General features: G+C 38.3%; 1 protein-coding gene across 1 annotated transcript in view; it reads right to left on the minus strand.

The window, feature by feature from the left end:
* The window catches only part of htt (huntingtin), a 111,046-nt gene that overhangs the window by 82,596 nt on the left and 4,785 nt on the right, over positions 1–23,665 (minus strand). Inside the window, exons 2-9 of the mRNA XM_042342911.1 lie at positions 15,027–15,110; positions 13,934–14,054; positions 13,376–13,435; positions 12,571–12,650; positions 11,708–11,846; positions 9,389–9,530; positions 7,490–7,668; positions 4,395–4,599 (exon numbers count right to left, since the gene is read on the minus strand). Coding sequence (XP_042198845.1) covers positions 4,395–4,599; positions 7,490–7,668; positions 9,389–9,530; positions 11,708–11,846; positions 12,571–12,650; positions 13,376–13,435; positions 13,934–14,054; positions 15,027–15,110 — 1,010 coding nt within the window. The remainder of the gene's footprint in view (positions 1–4,394; positions 4,600–7,489; positions 7,669–9,388; positions 9,531–11,707; positions 11,847–12,570; positions 12,651–13,375; positions 13,436–13,933; positions 14,055–15,026; positions 15,111–23,665) is intronic.

Raw genomic sequence — 23,665 nt, forward strand, 5'->3', positions numbered from 1 at the left:
TTGTTGTAGCTGGATTGTAATCTGTCCACACAGCAGTCGCAGATATTAATTTTTGTTTCCATGAAGTATCTTAATTTCTTCCACAGGACGAGTCCAACATTTATTTCGTGTGAAGCAACTACACACGTTCCTGCAGTAGATTCCATTTCAAACATCTGATATTGGCAAAGGCCCAGTCAGAATCCAAGATTCACAAATATACAAGACAACCTGACAGTTGTGCCAAGAACTATATGCATTACCTCATTGCTGCCTGAGTACAAGTATACAGTACAGATGAAATTTCATCAACAAATCGTGCACACATTTTCTCCAGTTTGCATCATCCACCTGTTTCCACTTGTTGATCATTATGGTATTAACCTTTTCCAAATTAAACAATATTTGTCAGGCAACAAAAAACTGCACTAACGTAAGAAGCATTGTATGTTTAATGCTTGCACTAAATTCTGACAATTTCAGACACTTCCACATATATTTACATGATTGAACTATGAAACAACAAACATGTGGACATTTTTGACAAAATGTAACTGTATTTCAGTCACTCTTCTTTAAAAAATTTTTAGGAATTTAAATTGACAATAAAATGGATAATTCTAACCCTAATTTTAAGAACGGGTCCATTACTCATTGATGTGAAGATTTTATATATACATATTCAATTATACTGCATCTGTTAAAATGTACATATCTCATGATTATGCCAAAAGCTAGAGAAGCAGGATCAAAAAGATCTGAAATACAATGCTGGCTATTAAGAATGAACACGTTAAGAGAGAAAGCTACACCTCCTTTTCCACGAGGTCAGGTTACACTGACCTATGCTGGCGCTGGGGAAAAACAACAGACAGAAGATCTGGGATCGCAACTGTCTCTTGGTAACTGACAGCTTAATTACTTTCATACAGCAATTTGATTCATACGCTTTGTAAGACATCCATAACGCCCATTTTGCCTACAATTGTTTAATCCATTAATCCTCACATTGTGGGCAGGTTCAGCAGCCTGGCAGGTTTTAGAAGTTTTAAACACCCGAATGAGCAGCTTAATTACTAGAACCATAAAATAATATTTTTTTCTCTTAGATTATCCAATTTACTACTGAATAGACCATTGAGGCACTAAACCTACTTAAGTATCAGAAACATATCAACCCTCTTAAACTGCCAAAAGCACAATTTAAGAAATGGCAGAGCAAACCTATACATATCTTGTGGCCCCTTTACCTAACCTATCCTTTCCTAACCCACCAAAAATAATCCCTACCCTTTGCTGTTTTTAATCTTTGCTGAGACTATCACCATGCATTTGATATGCAGAGTTGGTTTTCAACCAATGAGATCTCAGGTGTGAGCAGTTCCTTACAGCTTCAAAGTGGAGGACAGGGCTAAGAAAAGAATTGTAACTTTGAAATGCTTCCTGTGGGCTTGCACGACCCACTTTGCAGGCTAGAGCAACTTCTAGAACTTGGATTTCACTGGCTGAAAACCACACAAGAGAATTTTCATTAATGCAAATGAAAAGCCCAAGATCAGAAGGGTGAGCTAGTTGCGACAGAAGTGACACCGTCAACACATAAAATTATCCCAGAACATAGGAACTGGAGTAGGCCATTCAGCCCCTCGAGCCTGTTCCGCCATTCTAATACATCATGGCTGATCTGTACCTCAACTCCAATTAACCTTTTGCCCCCACATCCCTTGACATCCTCACCTAACAAATATCTATCCACCTCAGTCTTGAAATTTAATTTAAAATTTGCATCTGCAGCATTTTGGGAGAAAGTTCCAGATTTCTAATATAATAATACCTAATAATATAATAATAGAATAGGGGAATGGTCAACGAGACTGGATACCAGAAGGAGGCTAGTCATCAGCCCCCAATCGAGAAATCAATGTTGACAGGTTTAAAGAATGGCATGAAAGACGTTACTCAACAGGGGGAAAAAAGAATTACATGGTGAGTTAGCTGCCAAATTAAGGTTGCTTAATGATGAAATAAAAATGACTGTAGATAAAAATAATTGTACTGTCTCAGGTGAAATTAACAGTTAAATTAACCAATAACTGCAATTTTTATTAAATCAAAGTTTATTGGGAAAAAATACATTTCTTAGGTAATTACCTTAGGTAATTGTCCAAATAATCCTCCTCACTAAACATCTCCCATTTCAATAACAATTTCAAATTTAATATGTACTTTATCAAAAGTTGCCAATTAAATTGTATTATTAATCTAAACAAGTACTATTCTTGGACTAAAAAATTGACTAATTCAACAACTTTCACTTATCTTTCATGCAAAGTACTTAATAGAGATGGAGTGGGAGCGCGAGTTGTTTGGGAGATCGGATAGTAGGAGGGAGAGAGAGAGGTGACCAAAGAGATAGTTTTTCTTTAAAACAAATACGGAGGATGTGAGGCAGAGGGATTTTAGGAGTGTGCCAGATTAGGGGCAACAAGGCTGAAATTCCCCCGCCAATGGTGATGCAGGAGACATGCAGCAACCTTGAGTTAATAGAGAGGAGGGAGTGGGAGATGAAATAGATCTAGATATGGAGTGGGGCAAGGGCATGGAGACATTTCATGGTGATAATGAGGATCTTGAAATTGATCCGCTGGGGAATAGAAAGCTAGTGGAGCCTAGTGAGTAAGGCAATAATGGTCTGGTCTCATGGAGCCCGGTGTGGTAAAGGATACAGGCTGCGTGGTAAAGATCACAAGATGGTGCTGCACATTAAATTGCACAACAGGAAGTGATGGGCAGGATGAAGATTTGATACCCCAGGATGGGAGTGAAAATATGAACCACTCTGGGAGAGGCAGACAGGTATCCCACCAGCTACAGTTAGAGTTTTAAACACAGAGGCTTATAATTCAAGCAAAAATAAGGGTTTTGTGATTTATTATAAAGTACACGTTACAAGTGAAATATAAAACACCATGGGACGTTTTCCTGACGTAAAAGGCGCTATATAAATATAAATTTGTATTATATTGCATAACTGGACAAAATATCTTCCTGAAATACAGAAGTAACCTCTACATTACAATTTATCAGTGCAAATGGTATACAACAGCTCTATAAACTCTGCTTCTTAATTCAAAGCAGAGATGTACATCTACTCTTGCTACAGTGGACTGAGAAATCAAAGTCAATTAAATACAACTGCATACATCACAACAGCATAAATAATGCAAATAGACACCCAGTCCTGTAGCTCAGTGGTTAGAGCACTCGCTTTGCGAGCGAGAGACCTGAGTTCAATTTCAGGCAGAGGGCGAAACCTTGGGCAAGTTTCCTTACTCCACACAGAGCCTAATAATAATCCCTCCAAAAAAACAAAACAATAATCAATTGGTCATTTTCAATCTACGACTGTTTGTGGGACATTGCTGTGCGCAATTGGCTGCCGCGTTCGCCCACAAATATGCAGTCAATTCACTTTACAATGTGTTCTGTGAAGCGCTTTGGGATGTCCTCCCGACGTGAAAAGCGCTATATCAAATGCAAATATAATAATTATTATTATTATATTATTGTTATTATATTATATTCAGGGGAACAGAATACAAAAGTACAAAGTTGTGTTAAATTTGTACAATTTGGTTAAACCATATTGTACTGTGTACAGTTCTGGTCACCATAATACAAGATGGATATTGTGGCAATGGAGAGTGCAGTGTAGATTTACTAGGCTGTTACAAGGGATGAGAGATCTGGACTGGACAGGCTTATTATTTCCAATGGTGTAAGCTTGGACTTGCAGGATGTCATTTTTCTCACATAGCACTATAAACGTACTAATGAGGAAGTCTAGAACAATTTCAGGATTCAGCTTTACCTTGGTGAAAGCATCCACAGAAATACAACAAAAATACACCATGATATATATCCTCAAGCAGTTTGGATGTCCTGGCATGCAGGCAACTATTAACATTGAGTCTTTTTATTTTGCTACTTTAATCTTAGGTTAAACCTCAGCAAATGGAAAAAGCGATTTCATCTATAGCAAGGAGAGGTACATTAAAGCCACATTCCTATTTTACAACCATCACTCTAGGTTGAATTTCTCATGAATATAAATACTGAATCACGAATAATGCTACTGAAAGAATCATAATTGTCTGATATGACAATTTCTAAGTAGATTCTATAAGGAGGAAATATGAAATAGGGAAACCTTACAGTGTCCTGACTTACCTTAACCATCCTAGGCTGACTCCTAGCCTGCTCCAATTGCAGATTGAGTCGGAGCAAAATTCCCACCAGTCTTCATGACGTACTTTATTTTCTCATTAAGGAATCCCGTAAGAAACGCGCATTAGACCTGTGTGACTGAAGTACATTAGCCAACAAGTAGCAACGGTCTTGTTCGATTGACTTGCCTATTAATTCCACAATGCTGCCACTTCGAAGCCGGTTTGTGGTTTCATCTCGAGCAATGCTGACTCTGGTGATGCTGCCAGGAGTGGTTAGAGCCTGGAGGAGTTCAGGAGGAGGAGTACGAAACAGCTGCTGCAACATTTCCAGGGCAGCTGTTACCACATTGTGGTCCCTGTGCTGGGTGTAGTGTAATGTTAATTCATAGGCCTGTATAAAGCAAAATATTATAATTAATTCCTCAAATTGTAGTAATTTTATTGACAACAGAACATCAATTAACACAAGTTATGATAAATACATAAATACCACTAGCCTTGGGACATTCTCCTGACATGAAAGGCGCTATACAAATGTAATTTGTTGTTACCACTAATTGTAAAATCTTCTCCAAAAAAACCAGTTTTAAAGGTAGGCTCCACATCTGGACTTGAACTCATAGTCCAGGCTGGGGAGTGCCAAATTATTAGATATAGCATCCTTCATTTGAGATTTTAGACCAGGGCTCTGTCTGTGTGTTCAGGTGGATGTAAAAGATCCCATAGCATTATTCAACAAGTTAAGGGAATTTCTCCACACAATCAACCAAATATTTTTTTAAAAAATTTAAATGTCTCTTTGCTGTGTGCAAAAAGACTACATGGTCACTTAACTTAATTATCTGTGAATGCTTTGAGATATTCTGACATGATCGGCATAATATCAAATTAAAAACTATATACTACATATACTATCAACAACTTACTCAATGGAAGTGATATAATAAATGCTGACCCAGGCAATTAAACTTTTAAAATGGCATTTTATTTATTCTGGAGCAATATTCCTACTTTAAATATACCACAGGATGTCTGAAAATGTTAGGAAAAATCAGCAAGATAATTTTACCTTATGTAAATTCCAGAACTTTCTAGGTTATCTATTTGTTTATGATTATTTACTTACACAATCACATTTTACATCAATAAAACGTTGTTTATTTATTGCCTGATTATCCCTTTCTCATTAAGTTAGATCCCATCTGCCTTGCCAGTTGAGGTGGATACAAAGGAGTTTCTATTTACGCGTCTGTACACAAGATCACAGGGTTCACGATTTAGCCGCGCATTGCAAGTGCAAACTAGCTATGCCAAGGTGTTTATTTAGCAATTTGTTATTCGGTTAGAGTCACAGAGAAAGAAATAGAAATTTTTTAAAAAGTGAAGAGACAAAACAAGGAAGTTAAAATTTAAGAGGGGAAGTCAGAAATAGACAGATTTAGAGACACGGAAATCAAGGGGGGAAGGGGGCAGGAGACACACACACACTCGACAGAAGAAGTTTTTGGTTTATGCATACCAACCAGTTTTGAAAGGCCGATGGACCTGGATTACAAGTGTGGGTATTTTGGGATCCACAAATCAAGCATCCTATACGCAAACCCACATTATAACTGAGTTTACCTGTGTTTAATTTTTTTTTAAAAAGTCGACTCCCATGATGGAATTTAGTTGACCAAAGGAAAACATTGCTGCCGAAATACGAAACTTTCCCAAGCAGAAGAACAACTCAGATCCGGCTATCTATCACAGAAGGGTAGTCTCGTCTCTAATACATGCCTACAGGCCACTTCTCTGGAAGATTAGGTCCAGTAAGTACAAGCCCCCCGACTTCCACAGCAAGAAGTTTTTAGAATCTTTACACCATGAATTATCACTTTTTACCTCAGACAATTTTCAACTTAACTCACTAAATTCCGATTAACTCCTTAAAAGTATCACATGGATTTTATTAAATGCTTTTTGAAAATACTAATACACTCTAGTGAAGCATCACCTGAGCCAATAGAAAAGTGTGAAAATATGTGCCAAAAATTGCAGAGAGATTTGATGAATCTTGTGGGAAATTGCAGGGGGTTGATTGCTTTTGATTGGTGCTATTGAGGTACATTTTACTGCCGACCTACATGTTTTCACTTTATTGATAAAAACTAAACATAAGGAAATAACACATATTAGATTGTTGCAAAAAAAATTAATTGCTTCTTTAAGATGAACTGTGTGGCCCTTTGGGGGGGGAGGACTGGGGATGGGGGGAAACGACACCAGTGAGGCTACAGGAGCTCAGCACCTCCTGCCTCTCAGGGCCAGCACCACACACACACACACTCACACACACACACTCAGAGACATACACATACATATAGAGACACACACACAGGCACTCACAAACACAGACACCCCCGCAGACACAGAGAGACACACAGACACAGATAGGTATACAAACACAGAGACACAGACACTCACACATACATAGAGACACGCAGACACTCACACAGAGAAACACACACAGACACTCACAGAAACATAGACACACAGACACTCACACAGGCAATCGCAACAGTGAGGCCTCCGAGTGAAGCCCATTTGCCTCTTGTGCCGCACCTCGCATGCGTGTCGGAGCCTCCCCACCCACAGTGACATCAGGTAAACAGCGAGCAGCCCGCGTTTGTTTACAGCAGGCTTGTACCTGGGTGGGGGGGGGGGGGGTTTGGCAGGTTCAACAGAAAAAGTACAGCCGCACTTTTCTATTGGCCCAGAGCATGACCCATTTCCTCTAAATCCATGTTGAATACTCCTCATAGCTTCTATGCTCTTTAGATGAGCATTCATAGCATCCCACCTAACAGTCTCAAACAACAACAAGATTACATTTGTATAGCGCCTTTCACATCGGGAGGATGTCCCAAGGCGTTGGACAGTGTTCAGCATTTCAACATATTCCCACAAGACAGTAAAACCAATTTATGTATCACTGTTTTGTTTGGAAAGGTTAACATCTTGTTATACTGCAGGGCTCAGTTTGTGTTCATGGAGTTTCTCAAACCAGAGCCTCGTCACTCCATCAAGGATCCAATTGATTCCTTCAAATGTTTGAGTTTCTTCAGAACATGTACTACAGTAATAATCTCCTTGTTTTTAAGATCTGCTAGCAAAAGCTAGAATTAAAACTTGTGAAAATTGATGTGAATAATCTGACATTATTCACCTCATGATCTTCAATAATATCTCTTCTTCCTACTTTATCCTCCCAAAAAACACACCTGTCCTTCAGCACATACCTGTATAAGTTGCTCCAAAGAAGGGGAGATTTCAGCTTCCTTCCGAGTCACACCAAAGCTGCCTCTCAGACTAGTATCCTTGACTTGTTGTCTCAGCAAAGGCATTAGATACCTGAGTGTAAGCATTACTCCTAGGATAAGTGGAGTAGGCCGATCTTCCTCCACGGGGACTAAAAATCCTGCAGCATTATAGAGAATAAAGGAATATAAATGTCAGATCTCAATACTTTCTCAGCTTTGTTGACACATTTCATTCCTCTAAATAAAGTAAAAGTGCTTTTACGTGCCACATTCTGTTCAGTTAATATGACGCAATAGCACTAACTGTTAGGCTAACCATCAGCATTAATGCGTTCCACATGTTAAATTCTAGATAAGCCAGCAATTAGTCATGATCCCTTTGCAAAGTTACTATTAGTTTTACAAATTTAAGATGAACAAGGGGCTTGAAATTCTTCATGTTTGATTGGCTTAAGAGCCATTTGGCTTCCAAATGAACAATTTTCAAAAATGCCACACAACCTGAAACTAAGATAAGCATAAGAACATAAGAAATATTAAAATGATCATAGAACATGGTTACAGATGTAAACATTTTTTAAAAAATCTGTCAAAATAGCACAGGATGGATTGACAATTGTAAATATTATATCCACCTAATAGATCGACTGGCAAAGCATTAGTCATTTAATTAGGCCGTTGTCCCATTTTAGGTCTTGGCAATAATTAAATTACGTCATTGCAAAAACTGCAATTTAATTTTCTTGTGCAAGTAATTAGACATCCTCCCAAAAGCCCTTACGAAGCATCCAATAAGAAAAGGTTACTGCCCTTATAAATAATGGTGAGGTAATCACTCTTCGAATCTGGTGCAAAGTCCAAAATGTAAGTTACTGGCATGATATAATTTCTTACAATTATCCCAACATGTCACAAGATTAGTTTTGATTTAGCTCACTTGAGCTCATCCTTCCCCTGTGGGTATTGTGGAAAGATGAGATCCAGTGAGCTGTGTTGAAATATTATAAAAGTTATAATATCCCGGCCAGTGTCGCAAATCAGCACAATGCATTTTACTAACAAAGTAACAGTGATCAAGTAAACAAGGCATTTCCATCACACATAATACTTGTACTACAATTTTAAACTATGAAGATATACAGTATATGCAAAGTAGCTATCTGGAGCTCCTCATTGTGTTTACACTATCAATTAATTTTTTATATCAATTGTCAATTTTTCATTTTCACATTCAGTATTGCTCATCGAATCATTGTACTGTATTGCTTTATTCTTTCCTTCAATTTTCCCCTCATCTTTCCTGTCTAGTTTTTGTTGTCCATGAGCAAACCATTTCTCTTTAAGAGGCATGGTTAAGGCTACAGGATTGTTTTACCCAGCTAACACTGCCTCAGTCGCACCAATTCTTGGAACAAATCCCTCATCAAAAACTGGGTTGTCTTCTAGTCAGCATGACCTCCCGAGGACAAGACAGTGAAAGAAGATTAAGTCAGGAAGAGGAATTAGACACACGGTAAGGAAGAGATAAGTGAGTGTTTTGGCTTTGTGGTTATAAACGATATTAAAAAACACACAGAAAAGGACTATTACTATGCCTGGATGCATTTGCTCAGTAAAGCAGATAAGGTTTGCTTTGACCTCAAGTGCAAAATAATCTTGAATTCAAACTACAACCTTGCTTTCATCTTAAGTCCATTCTTCCCCTTCCCCATCAATCCAAATAGTATATTGTGCAATTTAATCATTTGCATTTTAAAGGAACCATCTTTCCAAATACATGGGCCAGAGACGAATTTCTAAGCAGCTAAATCTCTACACCTCCAATTACCACAAAATACAGGTTTTAGCCGTGACATTTTTACTTCACACCAGTCTTACCCAAAAGCACATTCAATAGCCAAGTGTAGAAATACTGGGTCCTTCTTGAATGCTGACAGATGACAACAGCTGAACTGGCTGCAGTTCTCCGAATAGTTGGAGAACTCGATTTCAGGTTCCCAATAAACGTCTTCAACAACATCTGAAATTTCAAAATTAAACACTTAATTTCTCTTTGTGTTATACCCTACAGCTTTTTTTCCACATATGTGGTGTCAGGTCACTTGATGTCTTATCAATAGAATATTTTGGATTTAGATTCAATCTACAAGCAAAGGCACCTATAATATATTCCATTTGATTCTGACAGAAGCAGGAAAAAGATAATCTAAAATGAAGAATAACTTTTCTATAGACAAGTGTAAATGACAAAAACCCAGTATATTCAGTCCTCACTGTATCACAAGTATGAATACAACCCATGTGTGCTCCGACACTGCCACAGTGTGAATGGTGCTATATAAATGCAAGTTGTTGTTTCACTGTGGCCCACAGTAGTACTGCACACTTCCAGCACTGACTGGCCAGTGTCCTGTGCACAGCACACAGAAGGCCTTCCAGTTTTCTGCACAGTACTACACTCGTGTGCAGCATGGCCTAGTTAATTCATTGGTGACGTCATGATCCAGAGCTGCTGGCTGCACTATAGCTCGAACAGGAATAGATAGAATGCAGGGACTCCTTTCATGGACCCAAACTGTTGTTTTATAACAGGTTCTAAATATCTGGTATATTTATGTTGCATATTGCAAAGTGAAGGCTATTGGGAGGAAAAACATTACAAAATACAAAAACAGAATGGATGAAAAATACTAAGAGCTTCGAGCCTCAAATATGGCAATTCTTGCACTTTCAATTTCCGCTCCTTAATACTATATATATCTTACCCCAAAATGATCCCCTAGACAAATAGTCATTAAAAAAATTAATTTTAAAAAATGGACTAAAGTAAAATAGTTTTGCAAAAACAATAACAAATTGCATTTATTTTGCCCCATTCATGTCGGAGAAATAACACTAAGTGATACAATTCGCAACCTACAGAATCCCTATGAAAGCTTTTAAATCATATGGGACTCCTAAGCATCAAGAAAATACATTACATCATCTTCTAGATTTAGCTCATGATAGAATCCTGTAATCCCCAGACACCTGTAATAGTATGCTAGATATTCTGGTGTTTCTTAAGACTTTATTTGTAATGTTCACACCTTACCACAACATATCATCATCTTTGGGGGAAAGGAAAAAAAAGGGAAATCAATTAGATATTAAAACTACACTTTGGTGAGCTAATTGTTACTTGAATAACCCCATTAAATGAGGTCAATAAGATGTGCCCCTCAAGGGAAAGAGTGTGTATTCCATTCAAAACAATCTATCTCTGGGATTTCCATGTGTAGGTGGGAAGCATGGAATTCTCAGTTTGGTTTGGACACTCTAAAGCATGGGGATGGGTTTTCGCATGGGCTGACCATTTTCCAGCCGGGTCACTAGATAATGAACAGGAACAGAAATCTTGGCAGATTTTCCGTCCTCACTAACTCAAAACCAATTGTAAGTACCACAACAAAATGTCCTCACAATCAAATAGCTTGCTGAACACTCAGTGGAGGTAGAGTATGCGTGAATAAGGGCCACTTGGGCGAGTTACTAGAAAGTGACCAGAACTCTGTTTTCCTGAATCAACTGCCTTCACAAAGATAGAAAACTAGTGGGGAAAACCCTTCAAGGGAGTCACCACGAATTAGCATTACGGAGCACAGAGCAAAGGAATTGAAAGCCTCTCTCAACATAAAAGAATCATAGTAAATTTAAACTACATTATAAAATATTGTAATTACCTTGAGATTGTAATTTAATCTCAAGTTTCAGATACCATTTCCTTAAACTTTCCTTGAAGTGCTCAGGGCCATAAATGTTGCTGCTTTTAAAACATTTATAAGCTACTTAAGTTATTCCGAGGCGATCAGGCACCGTAAACCACAATAAGGTTGCTGCCTTGAAAACCATTCCACTTATCAATTAAAGAAACATTGGGACCTTAAAATCTTATTTATCTTTTCCCACCTGAAATTAACATTACTGTGGCATTGCAGGCTAGTTTACGTTACACACAACATCCTGGGGGGAAGAAAATAGATTGTGTCCATGTTCACCAAAAATGCCATTCCTAATTTTGACTAAAAATATTTTTTTTCAGTTAGTCAGTTTCCAACATGTGGTAACCTATCACCATGTTTATGAGTAAAAGAAAGTAAAGAAAATGATAGGTGAGCAAACAAAGACACTATTAACGGAAGTAGAAGATTACAGTACTTTAATTTCACTGTCGTTTGCAAAGTTGCCCAGAGCTGCCATGATCTTCGGCACAGAATTGGCAAGCGTCTCCTGCACAGCTTCTTCTGGACGTTTGCTGATCCGAGCCAGACAGGGAAGTAGGTTCACAAGGTAAGGCCTAAAGAGGGGCAAATAATGAGACTCATTAAGGTTCAAAATGCACTACAAAGTGGAAGCTTCAATCCCGTGCTCCACTGAAATCAAAATCCCAGCAGTGCAGCTTGACAATGCTAACAAGAGTGCAAATTATCTCCTAAAAAGAGGCTCCACCTAACCATCTCTTGACATTTAACCCAAAGCAACACTGATATAAACTACTGTTTCCATGCCATAACACTATGTAACACTTGTGAAGAACTAGTAGATGCTAAAGAGAGGGCTCTGTATCTTAAAAATAAAAAGTACACATACTCAAAATATCCTTTTCCCTAAATATTTATTATATCAGCAACTACTGAAGAGTTATTGAATCCAATATAATATGAATTAACAGATATTGTTGATGCTAAAGCACTGTAGGCTAATATATATATATACACACACACACAGTGAATTCAGCTCCCTCAATCTAACAAGTTCAGGAACACTAGTGATGCTGTCAGCGCCTGAGGTGAGAAGGCGCTGATGGGAGCCAAGTAGGAGAGCCTTGGTCTTGTCGATATTCAACTGGAGAAAATTGGCTCTCATCCAGGACTATAAAAAAAATCCACAGAAACATTTTGTTTAAATAAAAATGGTACAGGAGATAAAAGATTTTTAAAAGATTTTTATGTTTGAAGAAACAATTTATAAAGGCACACTAAAAGGTACATTAACAACTAGATGTATGTAATATAGATCACCTGCACTTCTGTGGACGAACAAGGTGAGCCAGCTCAGCAAACCTCCAAAGTGCAGCACGAAGACTTCGAGAGGGGCCATTCTGTACATCGAAAGAAATAAAGTTGAGATGTCTCAAATAATTTTACAGACTATACTGTAAAGTGAATTAACTGTATATTTTGTGGGTGAAACGCAGCAGCCAATTGCACACAGCAGTTTCCCCACAAACAGTTGTGGATTGATTGATCACATTTTTTTGTTGTGTTGAAGGGATTATTTCCCCTTTTTATTATTTATTGTTACATATTTGATCACCCTAGTTGAAATATTGGGCTCTTAAAGACAATCAGTAAATGCAACGGATTTAATATTGTCCCAGATTATGGAACTTAGAAGTTGCCAACAGCTATCTGTTAAACAATTAAGTTGCCTTGATAGTAATATTTTCCCCAAGCTAATTAACACTACTCATCTTAAAAACATTTGGCATATAGATTCCATTCCTATGTTGCTTTAGATATTGCCTGACATTTACTAAATCAAGTTAACAATGCTCACTTTTGAAGGAGCAAATCACTATTTCAAATGCATTTCTATAGAATCTCAATAAACAACTGGTGTTAAACATGCTGCACCTCAACAATGCTTAATGCCATTAATAGACAGAAGTTACAGTCTGTGTCAGTTTACTTCCATCAATTTCAGTCACAAATTTAATGCAGATTGAAATGGAATTTATGAAAGGAATACAATTATGCAAAATCATCATTTTACACGATTCTGTGGAAAAAAAATCGGTGGGCATTTTTCAGATTGCTTACCAACCTTTTTGATTTCTTTATAGAGCTCTAATTGCAACCTCGGCAGATTCGAGTCCATCAGGGCCTATCAACAAAAGAAACAGCTAGACATTGGATTTTGCTTTAAAAGACATCTTTAGTGTTAATTAACAGCCTATATAGACCTTAAATGTTAAAATTACAGAAAAACATTCTTACATTTTTACAGAAGTCTCTGAAGAAGGCAGGGTTAATTCCAACTTCATACTAATCAGTTTTCTGAAATTTTATTGTGCAAGTGGCAGAGTTTAATCGTCTTATTGTGATTAGTTGCCAATAAGGATGTCACAAATCCTTAAAGGTTTGAACAACAGAGAAATCAATTTGGGTCCAGATACACACAGATGGCATAATAATAATCCTTGCATTTGATATAGCGCCTTATCACGTCATTGAGATGTTGCAAAGCGCTTCATAGAATATACTGTGAAGTGAATTGACTGTACATTTGTGGGCTTCATGTATCTCAGAATGCTTAGATATTATCTGATGAAAACATACTATGAACACCATACACTGCCAGTTTTAAAAAAATTATACTTACTTTGATAATTTTATTTAAACATTCATCAGCTACCATTCTAACGTCAGACTCTGTATCGTCACAGCACAATAAAAACATTTCCATTGCAATCCCCAGCAGTTTCTGAAACTCTGGTGAGTTCCTGTAAAATAAAAAAAATGTAGAAATCACCTTTAACACTGCAAGCATGTTTTTCAACAATAACAACCTGCATTTATGTAGGGTCCTTCACGGGTAGCATCTCAGTGTGCTTATATATTATCTGATAACAACATACTATGAACAGCATACCCTGCCAAGTTTTTATTTTAAAAAGAAGGTATTTTTAAACAATCAGAGTTAGAACAAATCTTCAGAATTTCATTCAGTACTGCATCTGCTTTTCTTGTGATCTGGAGTGCTTAAGAACACTCTGAGATGCTACATTGTGTGAAGGGCGCTATATAAATTCAAGTTGTTATAAACAGTTTTTCTCTAGTTACTTCCTACTTCATTCTCCTCTTGGTTTTCTGGGTCACACACGAACTGTGAACAAACAAGGCCAGCAACCAACACCAAAGCCATCAAAATATCACTGCGAATGTGCTGCCAATCCATGTGCAAGATCAACCTAGGCACTAGTGCTGGTGATGGATGTTATTTTTCAATCCTGTTGGAGGTATCTAATCAATACAAACATTGTATTCCAGGAACAATGAAAGTAATTCTGGGAGGAAATAAAACCTACTGTATGCAAGAGTGAGATCAAAAAATATTTTTAAACAAAGTTACAAAAATGAGCAATCCACTGTCCCAGAAGAATCAATTATGATGTTTAAAAGGGAGATAAGTATTCGGGATGTATTTCCGTATTGAGGGGAAAAGGAAGAAAAGTCAGAGAAATCAGATACCACGATCAAATTGGTGATAAAAAGCTCAATAGGCTGAAAGTTAAATTAAAAGGGCTTCAAGTCAAATAGATAGTGGCAAATTTTATTCTACATTATTCAATATACAATATTGATTAATGAAAGCTCAGTAGATTAATCTCAAATGAATATTCTCACAAGCACAAGCAGCAAGTAATAACTCAAAATTATAACATTAATATAAATTTAGGTTAAATCTAGTTTACCTCAGAGACTGTGCAACAATGTTTTCACAAATGGTCAGGCAGTGTGTTACACGGTCCTTTTTGGTAGTGGCAGATTCTTTCTTCCTAAAGAAAATGAAGACGTGAGAGAGCAATTAGATAGACATCCACAGAGTAAGGTAGATAACCATAGGCAGCTGAGGCAAAAATCAGAAATGCATAATAGTAATCTTTGCCTTGGATATAGCGCTTTTCACATCACAAGGATATTTCAAAGTCTTTCACAGAATTTTTGGTGTAAAGTACTGTGGTTGTATGTTTTGTAGGAAAACTCCAATGGAGAATCTTAGGTAAAAACCAATGCCACTCCACTCAACGAAGAACACCGATGCTCCTGCTCCATGTAGACTCAGAACACAAAATAATTTGTGCATTTTACTGGATTTGATGCTTATTTGTGAAGTTTACATTTACTGGAGGTGCAATAATTCACAAGTACTGCATGTGCTATCAAATCTTTCTCATGAACTAAAATAATACTGCTAATAATGTAATATCCAATAATTTGTAAAATGCGCTGATGTGTGGAAAAACATATTAATTCAATTGTAAATGTCATTACAAAGTAGGGAAGCTCACATTTTGTAGGGAAATACAGCCATTATTCGTTAATGCTCATTCTCCAAACCCTTAAATATTTGGTTTCAGGTTGTAGTTGTGATAAACTTCTTTAAGTTATAGATGTGTGGACAAGATTGCTAAAATTTAATTGTGTGTAAAAATGCAACATAACACGGTATTTAATATAACTCACAATTCTACATCTTAAAGCTTTACAGTTCAAGAAACCTGATCCACATTCATTTTGCACCAAAATAATTAAAACTCCAAATTAAAACCATCCTATATCGAACTGCTTTAATTAGTCACTCACTTCATGGCTGTTTGCTATTAGCTTACACAATGAACCATATTTGCACATTGAAACACTCAACAGGAATGAGAGATTTGACTTCTCAGAACAGACTGGAAGAACTGTTTCCCTAGAACCAGCAAAGACTGAGAAGAGATTTGATAGAGGCTTTTTTATACCGAACAAAGCGATTATTATTATTATGACAAAGAAAGATCCTATTGTAGTTGAGGCATAATCCATTTGCTCCTAATATTGATTTAGATTAACATCTAAAAAGAAGAAACATAAAAGAGCAAGGGGAAGGGGGCCTAAGTAGATCCCTTTTTCAAAAAGCCACCATAGGCGTTATGGACGAATGACCCATATCTGTCCTACACATTTCTAGGATTTTATGTATGGTTCCAGTCTTTGCTATCAAATGAATTGTAGGCACTACATTGCTTTACCTAAAATCAGACTAGCCTAGATGGCCAACTGTATCATCTGTATACTGTGCACGAGATCACAGAGGTGAGACAGAATTTAAACACTTCCATCTAGCTTCCCCAACGATATGGTTGGCAAAGTGGAGCAGCCAGGTGTAGTATTAAGCCACAAACACCAGGCTTGAATCTCAGCTTGTGCAAAACTAACTGATATCACACTATCTATGTAACCTCCTAAAAATCTAGCTATCTAGCCACTCCATTTGCTTAGCTAACACTGACCTGCTTCATGTCCCCTGCCTGATTATTGAATGACAGGTCCTCCACTCCAAGTTAAAAATCCTTCTCAAGATGTACCTCGTTGACAATGCTTTCGGACACCTTTCTCCTTCCCATCCTCTTCAGCATTCACACTCCTCCCCAGCTCGAGTCCCAGCCGTAAACTTAAAGCACTTTTAGATATCATGCAGGTTTGAAAGATGCCATATAGATGTTAATGTCATTGTATTTATTGGGACAGCAGGAAAAGCACAACTATAATAATAATCCTTGCATTTGATATAGCACCTTATCACGTCTTCGAGATGTCTCAAAGCACTTCACAGAATACACTGCAGTGAATTGACTGTATATTTTGTGGGCAAAGCGCTGCAGCCAATTATTATTTTGTTTTGAAGGAATTATTACACCCGTAAAAGCGATCTGCCAATCGACTAACAACCGGGTTCCTATTTACTGCTAGGTAAACAGAGGCGTGTGGAGTAAGGAAACTTGCCCAAGGTTTCGTCCTGCCTAACAAAAACAAGCTAACCACTGAGATACAGCTCTAACCACTGAGCTACAGGACTCCACTGCAATGGTAATGATACTGGCCAATGATGACATTTCTTTATCATTATCAAGATGTTCGCATTACTTAGATAAAGTCATCCCTCAAATTAATTTTATCCATTTTTCTTTATGATTGATGACTACCCTCTCTTACCTCTTCCCAAAACAGCCAACTTGTATCTCTCTCAGAACACCTACCTTTGAATTTTCTCTCATTGCCACCTTACTTCTCATGGCAATCTCAAACTTGGTTTGACCCAACCCCAAAACTCTCAATCAGTTTTCTTTCTCCTGTTTCTCTGTATGAATATCACTTATTCGCCTCTCCTTTTCTTTCCACTCACAATAATTTGCTCCAGATCCTGCCCTCGCCCTTTTGTTGCTCTGTGTTTATCTCGTCACAGGATCCTCCCTCCTTATCTTGCTCATTCTGGTTCTACTGTTGAGTAAAATGCCGCAGAACTGCTCTGAATGATTTCATGCCTGAATCAGCTTTATTTTACCTTCCTCGCACACCAAGAAATTTCCAGTTTCAAAAGTTATTTGGTATCCAGCCACTAGTCTCTGCAATGACCTTTCCAAGAGTTCTGTATTGGCTCTCTTGCTGCTGGATAACAACTAGCCTCAGCGTTCCTGGATTCGGAGGGAGGGTGCAAAAAGCAAGCAGGCTTTGTGTCCCTGATCTCTGTCTAGTACCACCTGGATATGCACATGTGGACATTGGGTGAGGACAGCATTGATTATAGCTGAAAATATCTAAAAACATAATTTTGCATTTTGCTTTCTGACTCTCCATGTCACTCAAGAATCACAAACAAAGAATGAGTACTTGGGTACGTTGTAGGAAGGTGAGTTGTGAAATCATACCCAGCAAGGGATCGGGAGGGATGGCAGGAAATTGACAGAGGGAGAAAAAAGTCCCCTCCCTCCCCAGTCTAGGTTGGGAAGGGTATCTATGGATAGTGACAAGTGTCCCAAGTGAAAACTGCTGATAATTAATAAATTAATAAATTATTATTATAAATTGACAATGCAGTTAGGATGTATTCTTCTGAAAGTGGGACAATGTTTGTTTGAAAGCGGAAAGGCAGGAAACAATCTAAACAGAGTCAACTCAGGCAAGATATACCAAATGGCATCCTTCTGTCTTGTATATTTCTATGCTTATAACTTTCAAGACATCCAGAATCCTAGGGAAGCAAGGGGTCAGAGAGGCTCCAGGAGTAATGCAGCTCCACTGAAGTGTTTTGACACCTGTCTTATACCCCACAAGCCTCACCTGCATTGAGATCTTCCTGACTTTGAAAAGAGACGAGAACAAACATACGGCTCTGTCCCATAAGACAGTGTCCAAAGCAAAGTTTCAACAATCGAAACAAAGGTCCCTTGTAACGTCCAATTAATACCTTTCAAGGTCCTCTCCCAAACCATAATATCGTACTTGGGGCACTCACTAAGTGGCACAGTGTTCAAGATGTTCTTTGAATTAGTTAAGTTGAAAAATGTTTAAAAACAATTATGCTAAGAAAAACAACTGGGATTGGTAACCTTAGAATCAGGCAGTTGCCATAACCCAGTAGAATGATGTAAGATTACACCACAGCACAGGATACCAAACCAAACACAATCCAGAGTTTCAAGTATGGATGTTTGTTCCCACTTTTGATTTTTCCTTCAAAGTGGAATTAAGAAACATTTAATAATTCAAAGGAATTTTAACATCGCTTCTGAAGAGATTCTCACATACAATTAATTTTTTAAAAGGCTTCACTGGATAGTGATCATGAGCAGGAAACTTAGTCGCCATTTCCCCTGCATTGCCCAGGGGCACGGAGGACACACATAGCAACCCATCTGCTACTCAGTTAACACCACAAATCGGGATTTAAATCCATGACCTTCTGGTCTGTATGGCTGAGTGCTAAACTGGCTCGTATCTAAACCATCTGGGGAGTTGGCACAAGCTTTATTTGCAAAGTTAGAATCTATTAACTAAATTCTCTTCTGACAAACAGAAATGATCTCTTAAGTTCAAGTTCATAGACCATTTTAACTCTTTAATCTAATTCTCATTGGTTTTTTTTCAAACCTCAATCGTGTAATGGTTAATAAATCAGACTGTCAAAGTGTGCAAGTACAGTAAATGTCAATCTGGAATTAGGAAAGAAAATGCTGTGATGAAAGTCACAACTATAAATACTGAAGTATACTTGCACCGTAGGTTAGTTTAACATACTGGCAATGTGTTATTGGAATAGTAATTCTGCAGATGTGCAAATCTGAGATGTCTTTGCACATGTGCATTGCAAGAACAATTTCAGATGTTTTACAAAAATCTATTAAGACTGATTGTCACTTTGTAGTTAGGAGTACTGAATTGTTTGGTTTCCTATTGCTCACAAAATTGTGCACTACCAATCTGTGTTATGCAAATGTTCACACCAAAAGCTTCTTGCAGAATTGTAAACAAGATGTTACAAGACAGCTCTATATATTAATACTAAGACTAGATGGCCAATGTGACCAGCCAGATCAACGCTTTGGCCAAATATTCTAAAATGCATTAGTAGGTTTAACATAATTTGTTATATCAGTCACCATTTCAAGATATGTACGAGCCTAATTTTTAAATAAAGGCATACAGGGATACTCAGTTGGACCTAACTTTCTTTGCATCAGTACGCGCATTAGTTATAAAACTGCATGCAAAATTAAACAAAAGGTCCCTGTGGAAACAATGACTTTTAGTGTGAAAACGAGCAGGTACTCTTTCCTCCCATAACACAGAAATCCACCATAGTATGAAACACTCATATTCATAAAAAATAAATATGAAGTGGTAACCAACGATTACAGTGGTTTACCTTTTTTTAAAATCAATTTAGCGGATTTTTTAAGATAAATTCCTTTGCTCTTCTGATTCTGTCTATTGCTAATTCTCCTCTACACCATTAGTGGCTAAACCTTCAGCTCTTCTGAAACACTTCCCAAACTACTTTACCTTGCTCTCTCTTTTTCTGCCTTTAAAACATCTCCTCAACCTCTTCAAGAATACTTTTTGTCAACATCTTTAAATCTCATATTTCCCAGCTCGGTGTCTACTACAAATCTGTCACATACCATGAAAGGTTGTTTTATGTAAAACATAATATAAATGTAAATTGTTGCTGAATGAATGACCCCCAAAATATAGTCAAATCACTTTACAGTACTGTATATTCTGTGAAGCGCTTTGAGAAACCTCAACGACATGATAATGCGCTATATCAAATGCAAGGGTTATTATTAGTGAGGAATGCAATATTCTATTCTACATCTGGTTTTAAATATCTACACTAACTGGACTGGAGTTAACAATCTACTGCTACATATCTTTCTAATTTTAATCATGAAAATCGGAATGTTTTAGTGACATGGTTGCATCTCTAGTCAAAGACAGTAAAGAACTGGACTAAAGTAAATATAGCCTATTTGTAAATTGAAATTAAAACTAGATTATACTGACACCAATCCTCACAGCAAGCAGCTGCACATACTTACACTCTATAGTGGGGCATCACACAAAGACACGACAATACTGGACCTTAGGTATGGCTCAACACAGTCACACCTGGACACTTATGCCAGTCATAAGCAGTCAACATATAAGCCTCATTCCTTACCACAAGGTAATATGTAGCGTATACTGTTTTCAAATTAAAACAATGTTTGAGAATGTGTTGCAACTGAATTACAAGGGAATACTGCAGATTTTCCAAGCAAAAAAACAAACATTATTCCATTCGCCTCGGTTCTCTGAAGATTTAGTATTTTTTCCAAAGTCCTGCTCCACATTCCTCCATTTGCCCAAGAATTACCAATTTTGTTATGCCAGACTCTAATCGTCAACTCCAGACATGAACACACAAGTATGCAGCCAAATGTTACTGTAATCATTTCATTATATTTGACATGAATTGTGGTCAAAAGCTTTTGCTTCATCAATCACATACAGTAATAAAACCTTGCAGTACTTCTCAGAAGTGCTAGACAGAAGTTCAATACCTGGTCAATTACAAAACCAGAGTAGAGCATTCTGTTCTACAACTTCAACGCACAACTTTGTGACTAAGGATGTGAGCAGCCAATTCCTTCCAAAGATGCTCTTCATCTTATAGAACCACCACCCCACCACCACCGTCCTCCATCCCTCCTGACCCCAACCCAACTCCCAGCTCGGGTCCAAAACCTCCGATTGTCCAGCGCTCTGGGACGTCTTTCCAATGTGAAGAGTGCTATTTAAGTGTAACTTGTTGTTGTGGACCCGAAACATTGACTCACTTTCATTTTTCCATAGATGCTGCCTGACCTGCTGAGTGTTCCCAACGACTTCTGTTTTTGTTCCCTACTTACCTAATTTGGTAAAGTATTAGGCACAGGATTGTGAGAGCCAAAGCTTGGGGACCATAGAACATGCACTGGAGTACTTTTTGACTTTAACCGGCTAAAAATATGTAGTTTGTCACTGCAGATACTGTCCAGCAAGCTTCCATCACTGTCCAGCTCGGACCACGCTCCCTGTTAGGGTGTTAGTTTGAAGGGGGGTAACAGGAACTGAGAGAGAAGAATCCCTGAGCTCAATTGATTGGTCTGGCCCTTCAAGTCAAGCTGTTTTAAGTGCAAGGCAAAGCAAGAAAGCTGGACTGCATCAATGAACATTAATTTTGCAGTAATCCATTTGAAATTAGTTTAATAAGGATATGCTTGTGTCTGCACTTGCTCAGGACTATGATGAGATGCAGAATAAAACCCTTATCTATAGAAAGTACAGTGGCGCTGTACATGCAACAACAACAAAACCAAAATAAAAGCAAATGGTGCATAACAAGACCAATGAAAGATTCAGGAAAGATGTTAGAGCCTTGGAGGGGTGCAGAGGTGTACGAGAATAATTTCGGGGATAAAGGCCTATAGTTATGAGGAGAGGTTGGCGAAGCTGGGCCTGTTTTCATTGGAGCAGAGAAGGTTGAGATGAGACCTAATAGAGATGTACAAAATCATGAGCGATTTTGTTAGAGTAGATGGAGAGGTTATTTCTACTGGAAGGCAGTAACTAGGGGACATAAGTATAGGATAGCCACAAGAGTAAAAGAGGACTTTTTTCACCAAGAAAGTGTTTGGGATGTGGAATGCCCTGCCGATAGGGCAGTGGAGGCAGTTTCCATTGCAGCTTTTAAGAGAGAGGTGGACAGGCGTTTGAAAGAGAGGGACTTGAAGGGGCATGGAGATAAGGCTGGGCGGTGGGATTAAAGCGATATCCTTGCCCTGTGAATCGGCCCAGGCTTGATGGGTCAAATGGCATCCTTCTGCGCTGGAGACTGTGCTTCTATGTTCCAAACCAGGGTCATACAGCCTGCTATTTAAGTGAAGTACAGCTGGCACTATTAATCGTATCCGAACAACAGAGAAAAAAGAAAATTAGCAACTTAAGTGACATTTGAAAAGTCAAAGTAAGATATGAATAAAAATGTAGTTGTGCTTTGTGTTCTCTACCAAAAAATTAGCCCCCACTGAAAAGAGCAGGTGAAGTGTACTCAGGCCTACAAAACTGCAACTCTTACTGGGTGCTATGATAAATGCCAGAGCAACTCTATAGAAGCAGCAGGCCTTCACCCAGAACCTCCTCACAACAAAGTTCAAATATGAATCACTCACCATGTGAGGAATCTGATGCATCAGAGCCCTGATCGTCACTTTGCACACAGGGTTTTGGAGCACAAACAACAAATGTCATTTGTATAGCGCCTTTCACGTTAGGACAAAGTCTCAAGGCGCTGGACAATCGAGGATTTACATCCGAGCTGGAGTTGAATTTGTGAGGGGTGGGGGAAGGGGAAAAATGACCAGAGATGTGGTCAAAGAGAAAGGTCTTGAGATGGACCTTGAAGGAGGGGAGGGAAGAGGCGAAGTAAACAGACTCCAGGATGGAGTTCCAGAGAGTGGGCACAGATAGGCTAAAGAGCGATCGTCGACTGTGGGACAGGCCGGGTGGCGTACATGAAGCAGCCAGTACCTACCGAGCAAAGGCAGTGGGCATGTTGGTAGGGTTTAACAAGGTCGCGGAGGCAGGGTGGGGCAAGACTGTAATAATAATAATCCTTGCATTTGATATAGCGCTTTTCACTTCTTCCAGACGTCCCAAAGTGCTTCACAGAATATACTGTAAAGTGTATATTTGTGGGCGAACGCGCAGCCAATTGCGCACAGCAATGTCCCACAAACAGTCGTAGATTGAAAATGACCAATTTATTATTGTTTTTGGTTTTGGAGGGATTATTATTAGGTGTGTGGAGTAAGGAAACTTGCCCAAGGTTTCGCTCTCTGGAATTGAACCCAGATCTCTCGCTTGCAAAGCGAGTGCTCTGACCACTGAGCTACAGGACTCCACATTTAGAAGTGAGGATGAGGATCCTGAACTTCAGTCAGTGGAGCCGGGGTAGGATGGGGGTGATTGGCTTGCAGAGCCTAAT

This window comes from Callorhinchus milii, unplaced genomic scaffold (assembly GCF_018977255.1).
Source record: "Callorhinchus milii isolate IMCB2004 unplaced genomic scaffold, IMCB_Cmil_1.0 Scaffold1, whole genome shotgun sequence".
NCBI classification, from domain to species: Eukaryota; Metazoa; Chordata; class Chondrichthyes; order Chimaeriformes; family Callorhinchidae; genus Callorhinchus; species Callorhinchus milii.